The following is a 24,608-nucleotide window of genomic DNA, read 5'->3' on the forward strand; positions in this document are numbered from 1 at the left end:
ATGCACAGGGTGATTATGAAATACCTGATTACATATTGCTGTTGTCGAGCGTATTGTTTGAAACAACGGAATAAAATTTTGCATTAATGCAAGAGCACAGGATGAGTATTAAAATGATTAGTCAACTCTTATGGTTACAGAGGCAAATTTTTAAATTTTTTGAACTGCAACGTTTTTTTATTGAAATGCGATTCTCACTTTAAAAAAAAAATGTTGAGTCACCATTTTTAGCACGATTATTGGTGAAGTTAGAGAAAAAATGCAGCATACTTTCTTCAACATGCAGCATACTTTCTTTAAAACATGCATAGTAGAGTTAAATAACTGAAAAATTAAAAATTTTACTTCTTCAGCACTGCATAGTACTACCATTTCTCATGCTAAAAATACAATTCTAACTTCAAGTTTTTGAAGTAAGGATCAGGTCTTGATAAAAAAAAAAAACAGGTATTGCCATATGAAATTACCGAAATTTTGTTTTTGTATCCATAACTGTAAGAGCTGGAAAATCATTTTTAACACTTTCTAACGAACACTTTATAGACCTTTTAAACAAAACTTACTCTGTTCTCTCGAACGCTTGATTGTGGGAGGTTAATTCGTTAGCATAATTATTTTAAAACCCCCTATGTATTTAGAATTATATACTGATATTGATGACTGATCTTTTATTGATTAATTATAATAAAAGAGAAAATCTATTTGACTCTGTCCGTGTGTCGATCTGTGGCCAAACGTCGGCATATACAGATACTAAATAGGTAGATGTAAACATTCATTTTAGAATCTTGAAGTCCAATCATTTAACTTTTTTTAATTGTATATCGTGAATGTCTGCCATCTTATACATTACGAAATGCGTTTTGCCATTTTGTATCATTTTAACTCAGGGTCTAATTTACCTTTTTGCTTACCTTTCTAATTTACAGTGCACTTCACTATATTTCATGGTGTTATAACTTCCATATTGCGTTTTTTTTATCATCAACTCAATTTCTATTTAATGGTTAGAGGTACGCCCCCCCCCTCGGTAATAGAAAGTAATTTAAAGAAAAGAAATTATTATTTTGACTCGATTTTTTTTAAATCTTTCTCTTGGACTCCATTAGAGATTCATCCTCTGTCATTCATTTCTGTTGTAATTATTTACATGATCAGATCACAGTATTTTACAATGCCATTTGCTTCTAAGACTTGCCTTTGTGCACATGAATGAAAGCTCAAAAGCATCATCTAAAGAGAAAAACATTATAAAAAAATCATAAAAATAAAAGCATGGTTTATTTGTGCTAAAACATTACAATACGATGCGAATTCCGCATCCGGCTGGCACCAACCACAGTACTGACGTAAAATATCCTCAGTGGTAGGCGGATCATGGGTTAGAGTCCCCTTGCCGTCTGGCTAACCGTGGGAGGTTCTCGTGGTCTTCCTCTCCCTGTTACACAAATGCGGGTTAGTTTCATCAATAAGTCCTCCTCGAAGGCAAACTTCTCCCAATACTTGATCCAGAAGTTCCCTTGTCTTCTGGATTGGGTTCAAAATTACAAGGCTACGGAGTTGAACATTAGTAGTCGCAAGCCCAAATATTGGGTCGGCTGTTCAACGACGGTTATAAAATAAAATGAAATACTTGATACAAGTCTTCCCTTGTCTTCTGGATTGGGTTCGTTTAGAAATACAAGGCTACGGAGTTGAATATTAGTAGTCGTAAACCCAAAATTTGGGTTTAAAATAATATAAAATTTTTTACAAAGTTTTTATTTTTATAAACTTGTTAAAATATTTACATATTAATTTAAACTTAATTCTGAAAAATTTTCCTGATTAAAACCATTCCATTCGAATTTTATCTTAGACAACGCAAAATACGCTTTCCCAAATCCCTTCAGCACTCAATATTTTTTACGGAATTATTTCCGTAGTATCTTAAAACATCTTTATTCCACACGTTTCAATTTGCTTAATATGACATCTCTCAAAATTTCACTCACTGAGATTAGTTTCTATTATCACATTTCACATGCCTATTTATAAAAGGATTTCTCTAATTTAATTTGAAATTCCTTATTGAATTTGATTTAGAGATAATAATATTTTACCAGGCGACGACAAAAATAACATTTTTATAAAGAAGTAAAGTAATGAGCTGTTTTACGATGTTTCTATTTATATATCCTCTTAGGAATTTAAAGAAGTTGTGTTAGATTTTACTTTTACTCTAAGACTTTGATGTATTTTTCAGCGAGATAAAGTAATAAAGTAATCTGATTTCATTCAATTCTCATTTTGAAAAAGCTACATTTTAAATATTCTTCTCAATGTCTTTTACTGCGTAATGACAGAATTTAATTTCTGTCGTCTTTGGATTTAAAACAAATTTTTTGGGATTTAATTCAATTTCGTTTTACTTAACTGTGTTTGTGTCAACTTGAATTATGTATATTTTTAAAAGAATAATTAGAGAAATGTGTGTTTAAACTATCAACACGTATTTATTAGGCGAAAACAATTTCAGTAAGCAATATCAAAATGGTTCAAATATGTTATTAATTATAATTAATGCTGTATAATAATGACATCTAATTTATGATGTATAAAAATAACATCCAATTTATGATGTATAATAATAACATCTAATTAATGATATATAACGCAATTAACTAAGCAAAAAATTACAATTAATCACACCGGATTAAAATTGTTGTTATAGTTTCTAATTAATAGCACTTAATGATAGCATCTAATTAATAACGTATGACATAATTAACCTAGAAGAAAATTCTAACTAATCACACCGAAAATAAAAATTTCGAAACTAATATGTAAATAAAATTTAAAGTTTAAATAAAATTGAAAGTTTAAATAACAGAATCTATAAACTTCTATTTGCTGATAATATTATAAATAATGAGATTTTCATGTTTAAAAGTACTTGGAGAATCTTTTATAAGAATGATACATTTAATGTAGCTTCAAAAGTTTGCGTTTTTCGATAACGGTACAATTTAATATGTCACACTTGCATAGATTAAATCAAGTTGTTTATAGAATTTGTTCGAATTCTTTTTCAGGATTAAATTATATAGGTATAGATATAATATAGGTGTTTAATAATACTTAATTTACTGATATATTTGTGAGAAATAGAAGAAAAAGAGCCTTCCAAATTAATGTGTAAAAAATCGTTCTAAGAAAATTTAAGAGGGTTTACTTTGAATGTAAAGGGGTGGACTTAATGGAAAAAAATGAAAGATCTTGGATACTTAGTTTAAGTACTCTTGGATTTAAAGAGTAGAAACATCACAAAAGTCAGACGAAAGCCATGAAAAATTGTCTAACTAAAAAACCAATAAAAACATCAAAACTCAGGCACATAGAAACATCATTTGAACTTAATTCTCTTCGTATTAAATTTTGTATCTTCAGAATGAAATATTATGCCTCAAAAAGCCATGGATGTTCAGACAGATCTACAGTCATTTTATTTTATGTGTTAAGGGGTCAGAATATCTAAAAAATTTTAAAAAATGAAAAAAATGATTGAAATTTTTTATTGCCTTGATAAAATTTTGAAAATTCCTCCCACACGCTGTAACTTAAGTTTCTTCAATCTCAATGCATTACTGTAAAGGTAAAGGAGCAACTTTGGGCAAAATGACACAAATCTTTCAGCAAAAACAAGACCAAAATGAAGGTTCGTCAATATTTTTTATCATAACTTCAATAAATATTTCTTATAGATACTGTAATGCATTTTTTTCCCACTGATTTCATTTCTCAGCAATTCTTAGGGATCTGAAGACATTTAAAAATATTTGTAATTGCTGTTGACGTATGCCTGCTTAGGCAGGAGAGGGGTGCGATTGTTCTTGTTTTCCAGTGGCGCCATCTATGGCGAATAAATATTTGTAATTCAATTGGAATTAACATTTTTTAAAAAATGTTTTGTTATATTTTAATTTTATTATTTTCATTAAAAAAAACTTAAAACGGTTATTGACAGATTTGACTATTTGAACATGTATTCCACTTGAGATTAACCATATGTTTTTATTATGGATTATAGGTGCAAACTCTATAGAAAAATTACCCTTTTTTCACCTTTACCAATTATGCAACATTGCCTTTATGCAGTGCATTACCATTTACGTATCATTGCCGGCATGCATTTTATAACCATTTATGCACAAATTCATTCCTTAAATAAAGTATTATTTTTCATGCCCATTTTTATGTCTTAATGTACGTCTTAATTCAATGAGAATAATATTACATTTTATAAAATGTCATGAACTACGCTTGCTATGCTTTGGTCTAGAACGGTTATGAGTACTTTTTTAACGACGATTGTTTTGTGTTTGCATGTTATTTTAATCATTAACGTTTTTTTTTTCAGTTGAAAATAAAGCTTTGAAGTTAACTATTTTACATTATCAGGACACATTTAAACGAAGTGTGAAGTGAATAAGAATTTCACTAATAAGTAAAATTTTTATCGTGCGTAATATCTGTGTGAAGGTTACATTTTAGATTTTCTTTCAAATTTGTTCTTAATGAACCATAGAAAATATTCTAATTGACTACATTCTAATATATTTGTAGTCGTTATAATTTTAAATTAGCGGGAAAATATATAATTTTAAAAGAAAATGTGTGCTTAAATTATAAACACTTTTCTTTTTGCCTAAAACGTTTGTTTAAAGTAATATCAAAATGGTTTAAAATTTCTATTAATTAAAATTAAACCTAACTTAAATTTCAAATTAATTAATAACAGGAAAAATAAAAAACTATGCAAAAAAAGGAGCTGTTTTGTAGTTTTAGAAATTTCAAAAACCTTTTGAATTTTTTTTTAAAATAACCAGGGCTCGAAAAAACTAATTTAAACTAATTAGAAAATTTTACCCGTCCCCGAGGACGGCTTGTCCAACAATGTACCCGTCCTGCTTTGAAACTAACTCGTCGCTTCTAAATAAATGAAAATATAATTTTCTCTTATTTATTACAAACATTTATATAAATTGCACAATGAATTAGTGGTTACTAGGATTACATATACTAGGATTACATTATACAGTAATAAGAGAAATACTAGGTTACTAATAGTTAAACCTAGTATTTCTATTATGAAACAATTTATTTCTTTGATGAAATAATTTAAATAGCAAAGGTTAAGTTATCTTTCAATTATCATGTCAATTTATCCGATGGTACTGCGTTTTTTAAATGAATCAAATATGACGTTTGCCAGTTCCACAATCAAGCCAATGATTTACAGAAGTTTCTGCACAGAAATCTGAAAGGGGTTTTTCCATTTAGGTAGATGTTCATAAATGCGTTTAACGCTTCTTGCTTAAGACCAGTAAGCAATGTGTTTTTTTGTAAGTTCATTGCTGAAAAGCCCCTTTCAACCGCTGCAGTACTCCCAGACAGAGAAAACATCAATTCCACCATGCGCAGTATGTTGCTATATTTCGAGATTAGAGGGCCATTTTAGAAGTGAGGCGCTAGACTCTTGTAAGATAACAAAAATTGAAAATGCATCACAAACATTAACGGGAAAATGGCCGTCCGCGCAGATGCTGGATTCGAGAAATTTGTTGTCAGCGGGGAATTTTTGACTGCCGAGGACGGGCGGTCATCGTCATTAAAATGTAGTGTTTGAGACTCTTAACATGCAAAGGGAAAAATTGAAAACAACATTTGCTATAAAATTAAAGTTAAGAAATTATATTTTTCGTGAAGAAATAATGATTAACCAGTGAATCTTATTGTATCAATCAAATGAAATGGTGGGTGGATCTTAGAATAGCCCACACCCCGTGGCGATATTTTTAAATCTCGCCAAACTAGGTTTTTAGGAGATTATTTTCAACGTCCGACCACACCACCAAAATTCTTAAACCAGATTGGTTCCTTGATATGTATACCAACGCGAAAGTTTGATTTCGTTGGGCAAGAGGTAAGAAGCCTCATTCTTTATTATTTCTTATTATTAAATTATTTTTTTATTATTTGTTATTATAATTTTTTTATTATTAAAAAATATTTTAATAAATTTGTAATAATTAAAATTACATTTTTTAATAATCAAAAAGCAACGTTGATGCCAGTAATAATCACCAACTTGGCGAGATTTCAAAAAGTCACCAAGAGGTGGGCTATTCTAGGACTTTACCGAAATGGTAAATACAAGGTTTGTCATAAGGTTTCTTGCTACCCGGGTAAATTATTGCTTTTGAATTAAGTAGGCAAGTAAAGCATATGTTATTGTGGATACCATGATTTCCTTAAAATCAAATTCTTTGTTATTCAAGTTTTACCAATAAATTAACTCAATAGAAAATAAACTAATTACAAAAATTCTCAATTATTTAATATAAAATACCACACATTTTCTACTAATTTAAGTATATTAATAAAATTTTCCATGAGTTCATTTTAAATGTGCCGACTAAAAGCTTTAATACTCTTTTAAATGCAGAGATACCTAGATTTAAGAAAACTCTTTATTTAAGCTCTTTAGATAATGTACCTACTTTGACAGAAAAGTAAATCTATCGGAAACCTTAAAATCAATGTTAACTTTAAGACGTGAATAAACTTGAGTAACGATCTTTACAGGTTCAGAGATTTTGCTTAGACCAGATTACAACCATCGAAGCAAGACATGATTGGACTTGTAGGAACTTCTACCACATCAAAACGTTATATGAATACTTTGTAAGACAATGAAGTTTTATTCCGTACTTTAATTGCACATTAAGCTGGCAATAACAGAGCACGTCCTGTCGTCTATTTCATGACAATGGCTAAATCTTGATCAGTATTTAATGAGTTTTTGGTAACATAAAATAGCTTTCATTAGTGTTTAAGAGTTGATAAATTTTACGTTTTTATCCTTCTCTTGTCTGAGAATAATTCAGTATTTGAAATAACTTATTAAAGGATTGAGAGCGTTTTCCTCAGTATATTTTTGCAAAATGCGCACTGCTATATTGAGGTTATATTTCTTTTTTACTACAATAGTATTTAACTCTTAAGATTAAAATTTAAAAAAAAAGTGCTAAATCAATAGATATAGGATCAATATACACTACCCTGCAATAATGAAGCAGATACTTTCAGTTTTCGACATTTTTTTAAAAATGTTTTCAAGAAATACTTAAAGGATTATTTTGTAACTTTAGATGTGATTAGTTCACGCGATTTTTCATACTTAGCAATAACAATTAAAGCTTTCAGAGGTTTGGAAGACCTACAATAAATTACAAAAGAAAATAAGTATTTTTCAACACTATGTACCGGAAAATCAAACAAAAAACTTGTAACGATAATTTTAGTTTTTACTTTTTAATAACTACATAAAGTTTCGTAAACCTAGAGTAAATATTTATGGAGATATGGAAATTTTTTATAAAAACTAACTTTTTCACCTTACGTTTCTTTTGCTGCTATGACTTCATAAATGCTCAATGAAATTAAACGAAATTTTTTGAGAATTTTAATATTATTTCCAAAATAACTTATTTGAAATTTGAAGAAAAAAAATTGTTTAAAACCACTCTAGGTATGAGTATTTAAGTTAGTTCTTTTATACTGCGCATGCGCAGAAATAATTAAAAAAATTTCTTCATAATTTCGCAGGGAATCGTATTTGGCAACTAATGATACAAATTTATTTGAATATCTTAAAAATTTAAAAACTTTCAAGCAATTTTCTAAATAGTTTTTGTACTCTTTAAGAAAAGGCTCAAAACCATAAGGTGTTATCCACAAATTTCATCTTGTACTATTAAACGAGATTTATTAAAAATGAGTACGGCATTGTGGGGAATCACCCATCCATAAAAGTATGTTTTATTTCTCTATACCATTAAAGTTAAGTTTTTGGACGATTAATGTAAGGTAATATCAAATGTTATTAATTTTTTTCTTATGGTGCAAAAGAAAATTTGTGGAAAACCACCGATCGCTTAGAGCCTTCATTTGAAAAGTACAAAAACTACTTAGAAAATTGCTTGATACTTTTTAAATTTTAAAGATATTCAAATCAATTTTTTATTAGTTCCCAAATACGATTCAAAAACTCTTTGAAGCTTTTTCAGTGCAAGTGCAGCATAAAAGAATTAGCTTAAATACACATAACTTGCTCAGTTTTTAACGAATTTTTTTAAAATTTTAAACAGACAATTTTGTGTCTTACTTTAAATTGCTCCAAAAATTTTGTTTAATTTCATTGAATATCTATAAAATTAGAATAGAAAAACGTAAGGCGAAAAAATTAATTCTTCATAAAATTTGTCCTTTTCTCCATAAATATTTACTCTAGGTTTACGAAACTTTATGCAATTATTAAAAATAACAGCAAAAGTAAACAGTAATTATCATTACATTATTTTTTTTTTCAATTTAATCAACTGCTTTTATCACACTGTTTTCTGATTAATATTAGTTATATTAAAAGCTACTCTATTTTAGAATTTTACAACATTTTGAATGCATGCAATGTTCCAAATAGTTACAAAATGTTGGCCCAATTAATGAAAATGCATTTAAAATATTATTTATCATATTGCTTACAGTTCCGTGTTCCAGTTTCTTCGGTTTTTAGACACTGAGAGAGTTTCTTTACTTAAGGATTAGAGAACCGAAACTAAAGTATACTAAAATAATATTTATAAAATATATATGAAATAATATATATAAAATAATACGTATAAAATATTATGTATGAAATAATATATACAAAATAATGTATACAAAGTAATATATATAAAAAATAACGTATATGAAATAATATTTATATATTATTCATTAATATAATATTATATTCATATAATTCATATAAATTTATATATTATTCATTCATATAATATTCATATATATAATATTATTCATTGAATATACATAATATAGGAAATGAAGATCCCAACAATGAAGACTAATTAAAAGTTAAAGTTCCAATAATAAATTTCACAAATGAGATTAAGAAGTATTTTTGGTTCATTGTCTAATTTAGATTTTCATTCAATTTTTAAGAAAATATTTTTTCAGCGCTTAAACACATACACAAGAGAAAATAATTTTTTCTATAAGAAAATGTTATTTTTATCATAAAAATATTAAACAGTTCCATAATAAAATCATCAAAAAAATTTTTTAATAAAAATATTACATTTTTATTATAAAAATATAAGAAGATTTTAACATCGAATAAAATGACTGTATTAAAAGTACTTTTATGAAATATTTCTAAACAAAAAAATAAAATTTAGATAAAAAGGAACATTTTATGCTTAAAATATGCCTTTAATTGATAAATTTAAAGTATGCATTGTCTATTATAAAATCTTACATATGTTTTCATGTAATTATTCAATTAATATAATTCAATAAAAATATTATAAAATTTTATTGAATATCTAAACTATTTTTTAAGTTTTTCTAAAAGAAAAAGTGACGGTCTTTATGCCTTTATTTATCGATAACAATATTGAATTCAAAACTGATTTTTGAAATTTTTTTCGTTAATGTTACGAACAATGTTCTTTTTCTTTACTTATTACAATTGAAATACGTATGAACGTGAGAAATTTTAATTATACTTTTGGTTCATTTATTTTGCATGAAGAAATGTTTTTGCTTTAAAGTTATTTTATTGCATGATAAAAATTTCACAAAACATTTACTGACTATCTTTTATTTATTATTAATTTAAACGAAATTTTATGTCACAAAATCTGAGTGAGTTTTTTTTTTTAAATTAAGCTTCAAAAGATTTTCTTCCATTGGATTTTATTTCATTTTAGTTATACAATATTTCTCCTTTTGTATGTTTCTTAAAGATTTGAAAAAATTCCTTTAATCTGTTTCCCCTCTTCACTTTGTGATACAATTTTTTTTATCTCAGATAATTATTATCTTTGCTTTCCTATAATTTTATAAATCCCTAATTCATTTTCAGGGTTTAGGTAGGTACTTTATTTACGTCGCACTAGAGCTGCACAATGAGCTATTAGCGACGGTCTCGGAACATACCTGAGGATGATCCGAAGGCATGTCATCGCAATTTTGATCCTTTGCAGAGGGGTTGGCCTCCCTGTTTGGCCTCCCTGTAGCCCGACGACCTGCGCGCAACGTCGAGCACTTTGCGGTAGAACAGTTTAACGATGACCCATACCGCGCACCCTCGTTCCCTACGCAGGCTGATCAAAGTGGTCACCCACCCGCTTACTGACCGCAGCCAGTGATTCCTGACTTCGGTGTTCTACCGGTAACCTTGTCTTTACGATCCGTCCACTGCCGGAATTTCGGGGTTTATTCATAGCTTGATAATATACTTTAAAAAATTCAGTTTTATTCATAATGATCTTTCTTTAAGCATGTATATGATTTGATCGATATATTTTGAAGAGAGAAAAAAGATTTTAATGAACGGTTAATTTTATGTAGCAGTTTCTAATTCCATTAACAAATTGCGCTAATGGTTTAAAATTTGATTAAAATTCTCAACAAATTTCAAAAATATTGCTTTTTAAGCACTAAGTTTTAGTAATCAGAAGTATAAATAATGTTGGCGTGTATTGTATATTAAAAGATATTTTTGACTTAAAATATGATAAAATCATGTTTTTTTAGCTTAAATTAGTTCTCTTTAATTATTACCACTGCAATCACAGGGTAAGCTTTGCAAGAAATTAATTAAGATGAACTACAAAATATCATGTTATAACATTCAGTAAAATGTGACCCAGTAAAAACCAAGAAATGCGGAAAAATATATTCGTCATTATGAAAATGTCCTTGCCTTCAAACATTAAGGTGAATAAAGTCATGTTTAGAGTGCTCAAAACAAGTCAGTCATTATCAAGACTCAACAGTAACTGAATGAGGAAAACAAAACAATTTTGTTAGTAGCATTGATTTTTTTATTTTTTTTTTTCAAATCCATTTTTTTTTGTTGCCATTCACGTGTTGTTAAGTTTTTATTATGGTTGCCTTGTTTTACATATAAATTTTTTTCCTAAGTTTGTTCCTCAAGTTTAGTAAATTCAGGTCAGTGATCAAGTAGTTCTGATACTGATATTTGGTGGACGTGAATCTAATTAACGAAGAAATTTTAATGTTATCATAAACGATTTTAATCTCGAAAATTGTATGACAATAAATAGCTGATTCCAATATCCAATGATTATACAAACCATTGGGCACTGTATTACTAAATTCATTTCCTTATGACAGCCAATTAAAAAATCACAACGTTCTTGCAAAATTTGTAATTTGATCCACATTCGACTAGAAAAGACGGATTCAAAGTAAGCGCTGACGTCAACGTTTCGGGGTATCCCGTTCTCTGCGCAAGTGCAATACTTAGATTTTAAGAAATATTGCCTGAAGCGCATGCGCATGCAATATATTGAGATGTTAACGCTGTTTTCATTGCGTGATCACTCAAATGAATAGGGCATGCCAAATGTGACATTCTTTTTAACGCCTTATGCAAATAGTTCAGAATTATAGAAGCATTGCTAGAAGATAAATTGTGAATGACAAATGTAGGAAATGTTCTTTCTGATTTCTAAGTTTGGCCACTGACATTTTAACCAATCAGCAGTGATACATCAATGATTTTTTAAAATTTATTTTTGACCAAGAGTCTAAGCATAACAACAATGGCAGAACTTACACTACATTCAGTATAATTAAATATTAGTTATTTCTTAATCTGTTGTTGACATTTATGATGGTTCATTTTAAGTTTCGCAGTTAAAAGGTAAATGAACCAGAGTATTTGTATAATTTCTATTTTTGTATATTATATGGGCTAAAATATTCAAACATTTTAAAGATGTAAATTATTGTATTCATTTTATTTCCAGAGAGAAATATATTTCGTTTCAAAGGCACTCAGTTCCTAAACAAAACTAATAAAACACAGTATTTATATGTTAAGCAATACGGAGTCAAATACAAAATTGAACTGATTTATGTAAAAATATTTTTCATTATTTTTGGAATGCATCAGGATTCAAAAACCAGTAGACTTTGAAACTATTATTTATTACTGAAATCCCATCTTCTTTTTTCACTTTTGTAAACCACTGTCTTTTGAGATTTGCATAACAACTATTCTGAAGGATTTCTTAAAAAACAATTTAAAATCAACTCAAATTTATGTTGTTTTAGTTAAAGTTTTGAAAAGGTCATAAAATACACGCTTCAACCTATAAATACATTCCAAACAAAGGAATGTATACTATTTTTCTCAACTTTTTTTTATTTATAAGTTGAATTTTAGAATACTTTCAAAGTTAAAGATGGGAGCAAACTTTTTCTATACCAGAAAATCTAGTTCTAAAGCTTTGGATTCTTTTAAGAACGAGAAATCAAAATTCATATGGATTTGCAGCCGCCATAGATCTATATGCTAAAAACTACAGTTTTTATAACATTGTAGGAATAAAGTGACATGAAATATGATGAAGAAATAGTAAAGCCACGTTATCTTTGACAAGCAGAAACTCTTGATTCTACGTTAGCACTTATACTACATGTATATGATCTTGATAAAACAGGTTTTTGAGAAAGGGAAATACAAAGAATGTATTCTTTTTTTCATAAACAGGAATATATGTTTATTATATATTCTGAATATGAATAATAATAATATAAAACTGTTTTTAATACTAATATAAAGCAGTTTTTATTTAGGATGATTAATTTAAGTAATTTTGTTAGAAAAATTTACAGATGAAAAATGATATCAACTTGATAAGTTAAAATAAAGGCTTAAGATTTAAGCACCTGCTTAATTCCCGTGATAAATATTATTTTTAAAATAAAAACAAGCATAGTAAAAGACAAAACAAAACAATATTAGGAATTTAAAACATTTACTATCCTTTATTTTGAAATATAGTACTAGTTTCGATGCAGCAATGGAATATCATTTTCAAAGCATGTCATTTCATTCAGAATATATTTTCTATTTTGTATTTTGTATACTCTAGATCGCTACTAAACTGAAGAATCATCTTTAATGCACAGTCTTCATTTCATTTAGAACATAATTTATACTTTATATTTAGCGAAAATGATGATGCTTTGATATTATATCGAAACTTGTACAACTAACTCACTACTGTTATAAATTTCCGATTTTTAAAGTTTTTTTTAAAACTTTTAATACTACCGCCACTTTTACTTTTATTATTAATAAGAACTAGCATTATATTAAATTTTGTATTTGATCAAAAATTTAAAAACTACAACACACATTTTCCCCAATATAGCATTTACGACTTCTGATTTTTTTTAAAAATAAGAACAAATTCACGTCAGGAAGAGATATTTTTTATCCACAAATAAACAATTAACGTTGATAACGTTAATCTTTTCAAATAGTTCGTTATTGTTTTTTAACCTATGCAACTTTTCCCAAGCCTAAAAATAAATATGAAAGTGTGTTAGTAAGCTTAACTTTTATTTTGTGTTTAAAAAAAAACTACCTACCAAACATTGACAAATGACTAAATTAAAAAGTATACAAACTAAAATAATTCTAGCTTAATTGAAACTAAAATTTTGACTGTTTGAAATTGAAAAATTAAAATTTTGATACCTTTAAAACTTAATTGTTATATTATATTTAGCACTTCATATACATTCGGAATACATTTATAATATCATTCACATGAAATATTTAATAAAATGGTTTAAAGAAGTTTTATGATAAAAATCTATTTGATTCAGACAAAAGCTGCACAGTTTATTTGTAACGTCATTTAGTTTACTTCATTTATTGATTTTTTTTTTATTCAACAAAGAGTTGCAGTTATTATGTAATTATCGATATATACTTAAAAGAACTAAATGAAAAAAATTAGACAAAGATAAATAATTGTAATTAAAATTTTGATTCGTACTTCGTAAGAATAAAAATTACGTTTAAAGTAACGTTACAATAACTTGCCAAAAATATTGTTACTTTTGAAATATTTAGAAAATTTGTTGTATGAAATATTCTCTAAATGTTTTCAGTAGAAAAACATTAAAAAGATTTTTTTAGTGTATTTAATTGAAAAAAAAATTTGCATAACTCATTTCTGTATTCACATAATTTATGCATTCTATTTATTCAACAAAGCATTAAAGTTATTATCGATATATAATACTGTTGAACATGGGCGGATCGTGAAATTGTGGGGCCCTGGGCTGAAACTACTTAGGGGCCCTAATAGCCATTTTGTCAAGAAAGTGTTTTCTATAGTGATAGGAAAAATAGGACAATGAAATAATTTTATTTATTTAGTTTTATTTGTGTATACAAACAGCAACTGCACAACATTGTTGCAGAAGAAATTGACAGGTCATGTGTAGTTATGTTACATAAATTATAAAGCAATCTTTCTGCATTTTTGTGCTGCAAATTCCTTTACTTGCTCATCACATTGTAAGTCCTTCGTTAAATCACAATTTATGGAAAGAACTGATAAATGATTTAGTGGATGGTTCGACATTGTTGTCCTATATTTGTTTTCTATATAAGACATCCTGGAGAAAGAGCGCTCCGCTTCATAGCTAGTGATTGGCAAAGTTAAAAAAATCTTTAAGGTAGTATAGCAATTTGGGAAAACATCAACAAGTTTCTTTTCATAAATTAGCATAAAAATTTCACTGCAAGAGGTGTAAGACTCTGTCTTAGACTGAAGTAAATAAGATTTTAACTGATTCACTAAATGCTCGTCTACGTCATCTGGATAATGATCAACAATATTATGTACACTTTCCAGATCTAAGTTTTCCATATTTTTATCTTGCAAATCCATTAAAAATTTGAATTTCTTGCTATACATCTCATAGACTTGGCTCCTTTTATTTAAATCCATAATCAGCTTATCCAACGCAACGTTTAGCGTTTCTCATTTAAATTTTTCTGCGCCGTATACTGAGAATTTATCTGTCGACTTATCTGAAAATTTTGGAGTAATGCGTCTCTTGTTTATGTCTATTCCCATACTAGTACTTAATTTTTTAGCTTTCTCTTCGTATTCCTTTAGCTTCTGATCTGATTGGTGCCTTATGTTGTTCACGAAGTCTTTTAATGGCATAATTAACTTGTTGCCTTCACTAATATCTAAACCAGGGCTATGTATTTTTTTATTAACTAAATTAAATCTCCCCAAAAATTTTTCCCAAAAAATAATCAAAATTGTAGTATCGAGTTTCGCCATTTTATTGAATAAATGTCGTGCCTCTTTCCGAAAATCAACTTTCACACCCTCATTTTCGCTGAAACTTTCGAAAATTTTCATTATGTCTTCATAATTATTTTTCAAAGCTTTGACAGCATCATAGTGACAAGACCATCTGGCCTGGCTTAAACTTTTTAATGTAAATTTGAGTTTTGTTTCACGATTTAACAGCTCCCACCTATGGGTCGAAGTAGAAAAGAAAACGTATATTTTTTGCACTACTCCAAAAAAGTTCACAATTTCGGTTGCAACCTTAACAGATTCTTCACCAACTAGGTTAAGGGAATGCGCAGCACATGGCACATATTTCGCGCATTTATTTTTTTGTTTTAGTAGTGCCTGTACACCATTGTACTGACTCGCCATATTAGCAGCGTTGTCATAAGATTGTCCCCTACAATTATCCAGTAGTAGTCCATTTGTTTCGAAAAAGTCTTGTAGAATATTAAATAAATGTAAGTCAGTATGACTACTAATTTTAATGAAGGATACACATCTTTTATACACTTTTCCCCGAAAACAGTATCGTAATACAATAGGAAGTTGATCATTATGTGATAGATCTGGAGTAGAATCCATCACAATTGAATTATGCTTTGTGTCGTCGTTATTTATTTGAGTTATAATTTGTTTAATTATCTGTAGACCCATCATCTCAATAGTTTCCTCATATGCTGTTTTTGGTAAGTACGATATTATCGGTTTTGGTCGCAGCTCTCGTTGTTCAATGAGTTCACGAATGAATGGATCGAACTCTGCCAATAGCTCCAGAGCACCCATAAAATTACCATTATGTGGAGAACCAAATACTTCCTCGGAACCTCTAAATGATAAGCCCCTTATACTTAAAAATTTGACCACTGCAATAACCCGTTTTAGGACATTGTGATAATATTCTGTTTCTTTTCTTAATTGTTTCTGAAGCTGCATGTCTAAAACAGATCTATTTTCTTTTCGTGTCAACCACACTAACATTGATTTCTTATGTTCATTAGAATTTTCATGATTTTCTAAACAAGTTCCCATGTGTTTCCAATCAGAAAATCCGGTTGTGTATTGAGAAGGGATTTAAGAAAAAAGTTTGCAAGTCAAACAAAAAACAGTATTAACCCTGTTTGAATAACATAGCAAAGATCTTTCCAGTGATAGACCATTTTTCATTTTCTTAATGAAATACCTATTTGAAAATGTTCTGTTTTGTTCTTTATATTTCTTTATTGAAGCTGAATATATATTTTTCGGATCTTAATTTTGAAAGTCAGTCATTTCATGTGAGAGGATGTCATTAATGAAATCATTATTTAGCAATTCTGGTCACAAGCCCACGTCAACATATTTCTCAAACTCAAACTAATATTCTCTAAATTTCTTTCAGCCTCGGTATTACCGTCCTCTTGCTGATCACCAATATAGTTACAATATAGAGAACAATATAGTTTTCAGTGAGATCAGAGGGTTGCTGGTAGTCAAGACTTTGCACATTTTCATCACTTGTATTTTTTTCCTGGTGTTGCGGTTTTCTGCTCCCTTCAAATAGATTCTCTTCGGATAAGATCCCTTCCATTTCACTTGTTAATAAATTTGTAGTTATTTCATTCTAGTTTTTATGTTCTATCATTCTAGTTTCAATTTGAAAAAAGTTTCAATTTCTGCACATTTCTTTCTTTCTTTTTCTCGATACAGCTGTAATTTCCGTTTCTCAGCTCCACTTTTATATTTTCTACCAGACATATTGTAAAATAAGACTTTGATATTTTTCTGAAAATAAACAATGAACTTGATAATTTTCTGGTAATAAACAGGGAACGAGATAATCGATGTAATATTGTTCTTCACGTCACATTTTAATACTTTGCAATGAGTGCAGTAATTCACAAATTATCATTAAAAATCGATTAAAAAGTTCATTTAGTATTGAAAAAATACATTAAAAACAAAAAAAAACATGATTTATAATTCTTTTTACTTATCAACTAAGAGCAGGAAATCTTTTCTTATACTGATTATGTACCTTCAACTATAAGTAAAATAAGAGAAAGGTCCGGTCTTTATAACCTTTAAGTTATTATTTATTAGTAAACTAAACAAGTTTCTCACGTTGACGACGAGAACAGAAGTGCGGGGGGAAAAATTACGTCGGGCGTTAAGCGGCGCGGCTGGAAGTCCCCCGTAATAGACGAGAAAAAATACACTGACCAAAAGCAAGCGACGAGGAATTCCCCGTTTCGCTAGATAGAAGCGTACATGCGTGGGTTGATTGATCTCAAGGTTGCCAACCTTATAATAGTTTTTTTTAATATTAGATATTTCTTTAATTCAAAATATCACCTATTGTTTTCAGTGGGGACTGGGGCCCTTTGTATCCACGGGGCCCTGGGCTACAGCCCAAAAAGCCCTTAAGTAGATCCGCCCCTGCTGTTGAAGACTAAAAAAAGACAAATGAAAATAATTCTAAATCAATTTGATTTCAAATTTTAACTGCTGTTTTGTAACATATCTTTAGAAGAAATATGGTACTTTTGAACACATAATTTATCACAAATTTATGTATATGAAATCTTCTCCAAATTTTTTCAATAAAAAGTATTAAATAATTTTACGCTGAATTTACATTTAATTCAAATAAAAAATTTATTTGTGATTCTACTTAATTTATTGCATTTTATTTATGCAACATAGCGTTGTAGTCATTATTGATGCATAATAAAAGACTGAATAAAAATAATTAGAGAAATTAAAAGAAAATTCTTACTGAATTGAATTTCAAACTTCAACTGTTACTCCCACTTATATCTTTAAAAATAACATGCTAAACTTTGCCGACCAGCCTGTGTAGGGGGTAGAGAACTGTCCTTGCATCAGAAAGGTTCTGGGTTCCAATCCCGGGCAAGACATGGATGTTCTTTCCTTCTCTGTACTATCTGTCCTCACTGTGGGAGCGATGTTGGCCCACCTAATATAGTGCCCCTGAAAGAGAGGTCAACAAAATCGCCCTGTAAATGCCTGAATTGACGGATGTTAACACAGATGGGCATTGGAAGAAAAAAACATGCTAAACTTTCGAAATATTCAAAGCATAAGCTTTACACTGTTAGAATTTACATTCTAAAATTATGATAAGATGACCGGCAGTCTATCTATCCAATTAACCGTAAAGTCTACAGCAAAGAACATATTTTACCTTTACAGTTTTTGACCCATTTTCAAGCAGTATGGTTTCAAAACCATGAAAAGAAATTTAACTGGACATTGAAGATAGTTTAGCAGCTTTTATGTTGCCACGTGTGAATGAAAGTATTGTATTTTAATAGCACAGGGTTCCAAATTGGGAAATGCTGGACACTGGAAGTTGTTAATGTGTGGAAGGGAATAGAGGAAATATTCTGGTTTCAATGCTGGAACTCAAACACCCCGTTCTATTGGTCATGAGTGACAGATTAGCCCTCTCGTCTATAGCATGCAACCGATCCGCCAAGAACTACCTGGCTTGATTAGGCGGGCTTTGTTTGTGATGCAAATTTTGGTTGTTTAACTGTATTAGTCGAAAGCAGTTAATAAGCGGTTTTTTGTCACAGTTAACTTTTTTGAATACCATTATATTGAGCCGCGGTGGCTGAGGGGATAGAGCGTTCGCCTTCCAATGAGACGAACCGGGTTCGAATCACAGTAGATACGAATTCCGCATCCGTCTTGCACCGACCACGCTGCTGACGTGAAATATCCTTAGTGGTAGACGGATCATGGGTTGGAGTCCCCTTGCCGTCAGTCTAACTGTGGGAGGTTCTCGCGGTCTTCCTCTCCGTGTAACGCAAATGCGGGTTAGCTCCATCAAGAAGTCCTCCACGAAGGCAAATTTCTCCCAATGCTCGATCCAGGAGCTCCCTTGTATTCTGGACTGGGTTCAAAGTTACAAGGACACGGAGTTGAGCATTAGTAGTCGTAAACCCATAAAATTGGGCCGGCTGTTCAACGACGGTTGTAAAAAAATCATTATATTTATATTAATTTCACTGTTTTGTCTGAATACGGTAAAATAAGAATTAAATAAATTGTTATTTAACTATTTTTTCCGAGAAATTTCTAACAGACTATGATATGTTCTTTAAATGCTTCCAATAAAAAAAGTTTAAAATTATTTTACGTTTTAACCCCATAACAGTGACATATATTTTAGAAAAATGGACCGAAAATGGAAAATATTTTTGACTATTTAATTTTGTTCTTTATATTATTATAAAAGTTAGAAAATGGTTTTTTTATTACGAAAATAAATTTTAAATGCAATAGCTAAAGTATTTATAATTTTTACACACACATGAAAAAGTAATGGATTACACACGCATCTTATTCAATTAGAGCAAATTAAACAAAATTTTGAAGCTAAATGTAATATTACTAACATAATATAATATAAAAACACGACAATATGATTTTCAATACATAAATTTTACAAATCTTTGGCAGTACGGTATATCCCCCCCCCCACATTTCCCTCCCTCGACTGAAGTCGTAATCAGTGAAAAACTAGGACCACTAATGCCATCTATTAGGAAAATAGTAAATTAAGTATCATAAAGTAGCTACGAACTCAGCTCAGTCTTCACAAAATAGAAACGTTAATTTTTCTCCTGCCTAAAGTTAGTTCGGGGCATAACAAATAATTCACGTAGTAATTGCCCAAACTGGATTCGGGAGACACTGGTTAGGGGTTAATTCCATTTCTTCCAAACAAAATTGGTATTTATTACTCCACTTCATTTATTGCATTTCCTTTTATTCAATAAAGCGTTTCAGGGCCGGGATAGCCTGGTTGGTAGGGCGCTGGGCCCATATCCAAGAGGTCGTGGGTTCGATCCTCGCCTGCCGAAGACTCCCCGTGTAGTAAATGGTGACTGATGCACGTTAAATCTGTCGAGTCTCAAAATCCTCCATGTTCCCACAACAAATCAATACCTCTGGGGGTACTGATCCAGGAGTTTCCTTGTCTTCTGGATTGGTTCAAAATTACAAGGCTTCGGAGTTGAACGTAAGTAGTCGTAAACCCATGAAATTGGGTCGGCTGTTCAACGACGGTTATAAAATAAAATAAAATAAAATAAAATAAAATAAAATAAAATAAAATAAAATAAAATAAAATAAAATAAAATAAAGCGTTTCAGGGCCGGGATAGCCTGGCTGGTAGGACACTGGGCCCATGTTCAAGCGGTCGTGGGTTCGATCCTCGCCGGCGGAAGATTCCCCGTGTAGTAAATGGTGACTGATGCACGTTAAATCTGTCGAGTCTCAAAGTCCTCCATGTTCCCATAACAAATCAGACTTCTGGATTGGTTCGAAATTACAAGGCTACGGAGTTGAACGTAAGTAGTCGTAAACCCATGAAATTAGGTCGGCTGCTCAGCGGCGGTTATAAAATAAAATAAAATAAAATAAAATAAAATAAAATAAAATAAAATAAAATAAAGCCTTTCAGTAATTAGTGACGATAAAAGAATGAATTAAAAAAATAGACGAATTAAAAAAATTATTACTTAAATGAATTTCAAAATTCCACTGTTACTTAGTGTTATACCTTTAAGAGTAATATGTTGAAATTTCGGAATATTCAGAATATTTATTACATGATATCTTCTTCAAATGTTTCTTAATAAAAAAGGTTTAAAATAATTTTAAGGTGAAATTCCATTTAATCCAAACAAAAACTTTATTTGTGACTCTACTTAATTTATTGCATTTTATTTATTCAACAAAGCGTTGGAGTCATTATCGATATCCATTAAGAAAAACTCAAATAACACATTTGTAGTTATTTTAATGACCACTTAGAAAGTAAGAGAATCGTAAACTATTTCTTCCTTTCAATAAAATTGCCTGATTAATGCCGGAAGTCGCAATTTCGGCTAGTAATCCGGAATAAAAAGTTTAAGTTCAAAATGGGTAAAGCTGAGGAAATACCATAAATCTAATGGGCTACCATCTTAAATACTTTTTCTATTTTACTTCGGCCTTCTTTTTATTGATTTGGCGCGGTTTCTGCGAGTATCGATTGTCTTTTCCTGAAGTTTGTCTCATCGTTTCTTTTTATTTGCATCCCCAAGGATTGATGCCAAGTCGAGCGAAAAAGGTCCAATTTAAAAGTCGGATAATTAATTATTCCATTAATTTAATCTGACTGAGAACGAGAGTTTATTCATTTTCTTGCTGTGTAAAGAAATTATATGGTTTAATTTTAATTAATATTTCTTAAGGGAATAACATTCATAAAAGATGAATTTTATTTATGACATTAAATATCATTTTCGGTGGATAAAATAAGCGAAAATTGAGATGAGCTTGCTTTGCAAAAAAGGAGCCACGGTGCTAATTGTGGAGAATGAAAAGAATTTGTTTGATCACAAATCACAGTTCAATACAAAATTTGTAAAAATTGTTTTCAAATTAAAAATTCTAGGAAACAGGAAAAATATTTTTAAAAAAAAGTGGAGAAAGATCATTTAAAATCATTTGAGTTTAGCCAATGAAATACGCCAGTTCTTCTTAGAATTTTATAAGTTGGACATCAATTTATCCGCCAAGCTCCCTTCTTTGAGAAGAAAAATCTGAAATTGTAATGAATTGTATCTAAAATTGCAACGAAATTTAGAAAAAACTAGTAGATATGACAATTAAAACAGGGCTTCTTAAGTCAGTTTGGGGTGGGAAAAATATTACCATCATTATCATAGTGAGGACAATAACAGGACACAAAGATCCCGGTTTCGGACACAAAGGTCCCGGTTTCGAACATAGCTGACGCCAAAGAGCAATTATTTCGAACTCTCTCTCTGCATTGGTAAATTCGCAATTCTTTCCCTCCTCGGCAGATGATAGCACTACACTATTTCGTCTCGTTTCACGGTTCGTCTCAATACGAAAGTCGTCTGCTTAAACAAAGCAAAAGCCCGGAATGAAGATAATTTTAATGAACATACCGTTAATTTACGGTCTATGGTCAAAAACTGCAAATGGATCTGTACTTTTATCATCATGATAGCGTTCTGGCATACATATATTTTTTACGGTCAATGACTGTAAAAACTTCTGCTGGTCACTAGCCTTAATTTAGCAGCAATATTTTTGAGAAAGAACACAAATCAAGCAGTTTAAATTTAGTAAGGGTAATTTTTTATTTAAGGAAATAATCTGTATAATAAGGAATTTTATTTATGACATTGAATATTATTTTTCAAGATTAAAAATAGTGAAACCTGAGAGGTGCTTAATCTGAACCCAACGAAAAACAGATTTGCTGGTACTCCTCATTCAAGAGAACATTGAAAACCATTCCAAATAAATGAAACTAGTAAAAGATATTTTAAATTAATTAAGTTAAAAAATTTTCAACATGGATCACACAGTTTAAATTCAACCAAAAAAAAATAATAAATAAAAAATAAAAATGCATGTTTCTAACATTTAAATGATTAACAAAACTATTTTAAAACAACTAAAATGACAGATTTATCACAGTAATTTTTATTGGTTGGGAATTGTATTTCTCAAGGGAAAAGAAATTTTAAGGTCTAATTTCAATGATTTCAGCGAAAAGGCACTTTTACTTTTATATTAATAAAAAGCATACAAACAGATTTTTCTTTCTTATTTTACATGGTTGAGCTTCGAATCGTTTCATTTAAATGAATTTTCAAAGTCAGATTTCAGCAATAATATTCTAAATTGACATTCGAAACATCTCTAAAGTAATAAAATTTATAAATAAGGTTTATTTACTTTTCTTTCGTAATCGGATCTATTTATTTGCTCGCATTCTACTATATCACAATAAAAAATTTATTGATTTCTTTTATCAAACCTTAGAAAATTTATATGGGAAAATAGTAGACCTAAGAAGCAATACGTAGTTTTCGAAGCTAAAGTAGTAAAAGTAGTGAGGTTATGTAACTTCTTCAAACGATTCGAACGTAACGACTTACTTTATAGAGCTGCTTTGAAAATAAAACTAAATTTACTGTCGTCTTACAATAACGTAAATTTGTTATATAGCTGCATAGTTCAATAAGGAAAATATTGAAACTGAGAATTATTCTCGCTTTATATTCATTTTTATGCAAAATTATCAATACAAGCAAAAAATGAGTTTTTAATTTCTGTATGACTCTGTAATTCGGAAATGTTAGAAGAATTTTCCAAACAGAATGTATTAAAAGTAGCAGGAGATATCATGGTTTTTCGAAGAAATCTGGAATCTTAAATCACTTTGAAAATGTAAAATAGTTATTAAAAATTTATTTTAATTGACCACAAATAATGAATTGGTCTTTTAATTCCGGTTTATTAAAAACACCAAAATTTCTGAAGCTTTGTTATGAAAAGAATTTCTTGAATTATGTAACATTCATTATTGTAGTAAAATGAAGTTTATTGTATAAGAGTTTACTTAGAAAAAGTACTTTATATTTCTTAATTATTTTTACAGATATTACTTAGTTTGATGCATAGAAGTTTATAAGATTGAAAAATAAATTTTAAATTTAATTTCAAAATTTCTATTTTTAATTTATTTATATTTATCTTTTTTACTCCGAATATAAACCTATAGAAAGCATATATATTTTATTTATTCAACAAAGCGTTGGAGTCATTATCGATATCCATTAAGAAAAACTCAAATAACACATTTGTAGTTATTTTAATGACCACTTAGAAAGTAAGAGAATCGTAAACTATTTCTTCCTTTCAATAAAATTGCCTGATTAATGCCGGAAGTCGCAATTTCGGCTAGTAATCCGGAATAAAAAGTTTAAGTTCAAAATGGGTAAAGCTGAGGAAATACCATAAATCTAATGGGCTACCATCTTAAATACTTTTTCTATTTTACTTCGGCCTTCTTTTTATTGATTTGGCGCGGTTTCTGCGAGTATCGATTGTCTTTTCCTGAAGTTTGTCTCATCGTTTCTTTTTATTTGCATCCCCAAGGATTGATGCCAAGTCGAGCGAAAAAGGTCCAATTTAAAAGTCGGATAATTAATTATTCCATTAATTTAATCTGACTGAGAACGAGAGTTTATTCATTTTCTTGCTGTGTAAAGAAATTATATGGTTTAATTTTAATTAATATTTCTTAAGGGAATAACATTCATAAAAGATGAATTTTATTTATGACATTAAATATCATTTTCGGTGGATAAAATAAGCGAAAATTGAGATGAGCTTGCTTTGCAAAAAAGGAGCCACGGTGCTAATTGTGGAGAATGAAAAGAATTTGTTTGATCACAAATCACAGTTCAATACAAAATTTGTAAAAATTGTTTTCAAATTAAAAATTCTAGGAAACAGGAAAAATATTTTTAA

At 29.4% G+C, this 24,608-nt stretch overlaps 3 protein-coding genes across 3 annotated transcripts in view; 1 reads left to right on the top strand and 2 right to left on the bottom strand.

The window, feature by feature from the left end:
- LOC107453563 (uncharacterized) overlaps nt 1–24,608 on the top strand; it is a 413,713-nt gene that overhangs the window by 209,323 nt on the left and 179,782 nt on the right. The window lies entirely within an intron of this gene.
- Nucleotides 14,400–14,861, bottom strand: LOC139426824 (uncharacterized). Its single transcript, XM_071186916.1, has one exon. It carries the CDS (start codon nt 14,859–14,861, stop codon nt 14,400–14,402), a length of 462 nt encoding a protein of 153 aa, XP_071043017.1.
- LOC139426825 (zinc finger MYM-type protein 1-like) lies at nt 14,928–16,286 on the bottom strand. Its single transcript, XM_071186917.1, has one exon. It carries the CDS (start codon nt 16,284–16,286, stop codon nt 14,928–14,930), a length of 1,359 nt encoding a protein of 452 aa, XP_071043018.1.

Source organism: Parasteatoda tepidariorum, chromosome 10, assembly GCF_043381705.1.
Source record: "Parasteatoda tepidariorum isolate YZ-2023 chromosome 10, CAS_Ptep_4.0, whole genome shotgun sequence".
NCBI classification, from domain to species: Eukaryota; Metazoa; Arthropoda; class Arachnida; order Araneae; family Theridiidae; genus Parasteatoda; species Parasteatoda tepidariorum.

What these genes read in the sequence shown, in the direction of transcription:
- LOC139426824 (XM_071186916.1), bottom strand. Translation starts at nt 14,861, where the DNA reads ATGTATAGCAAGAAATTCAAATTTTTAATGGATTTGCAAGATAAAAAT.
- LOC139426825 (XM_071186917.1), bottom strand. Translation starts at nt 16,286, where the DNA reads ATGGGAACTTGTTTAGAAAATCATGAAAATTCTAATGAACATAAGAAA.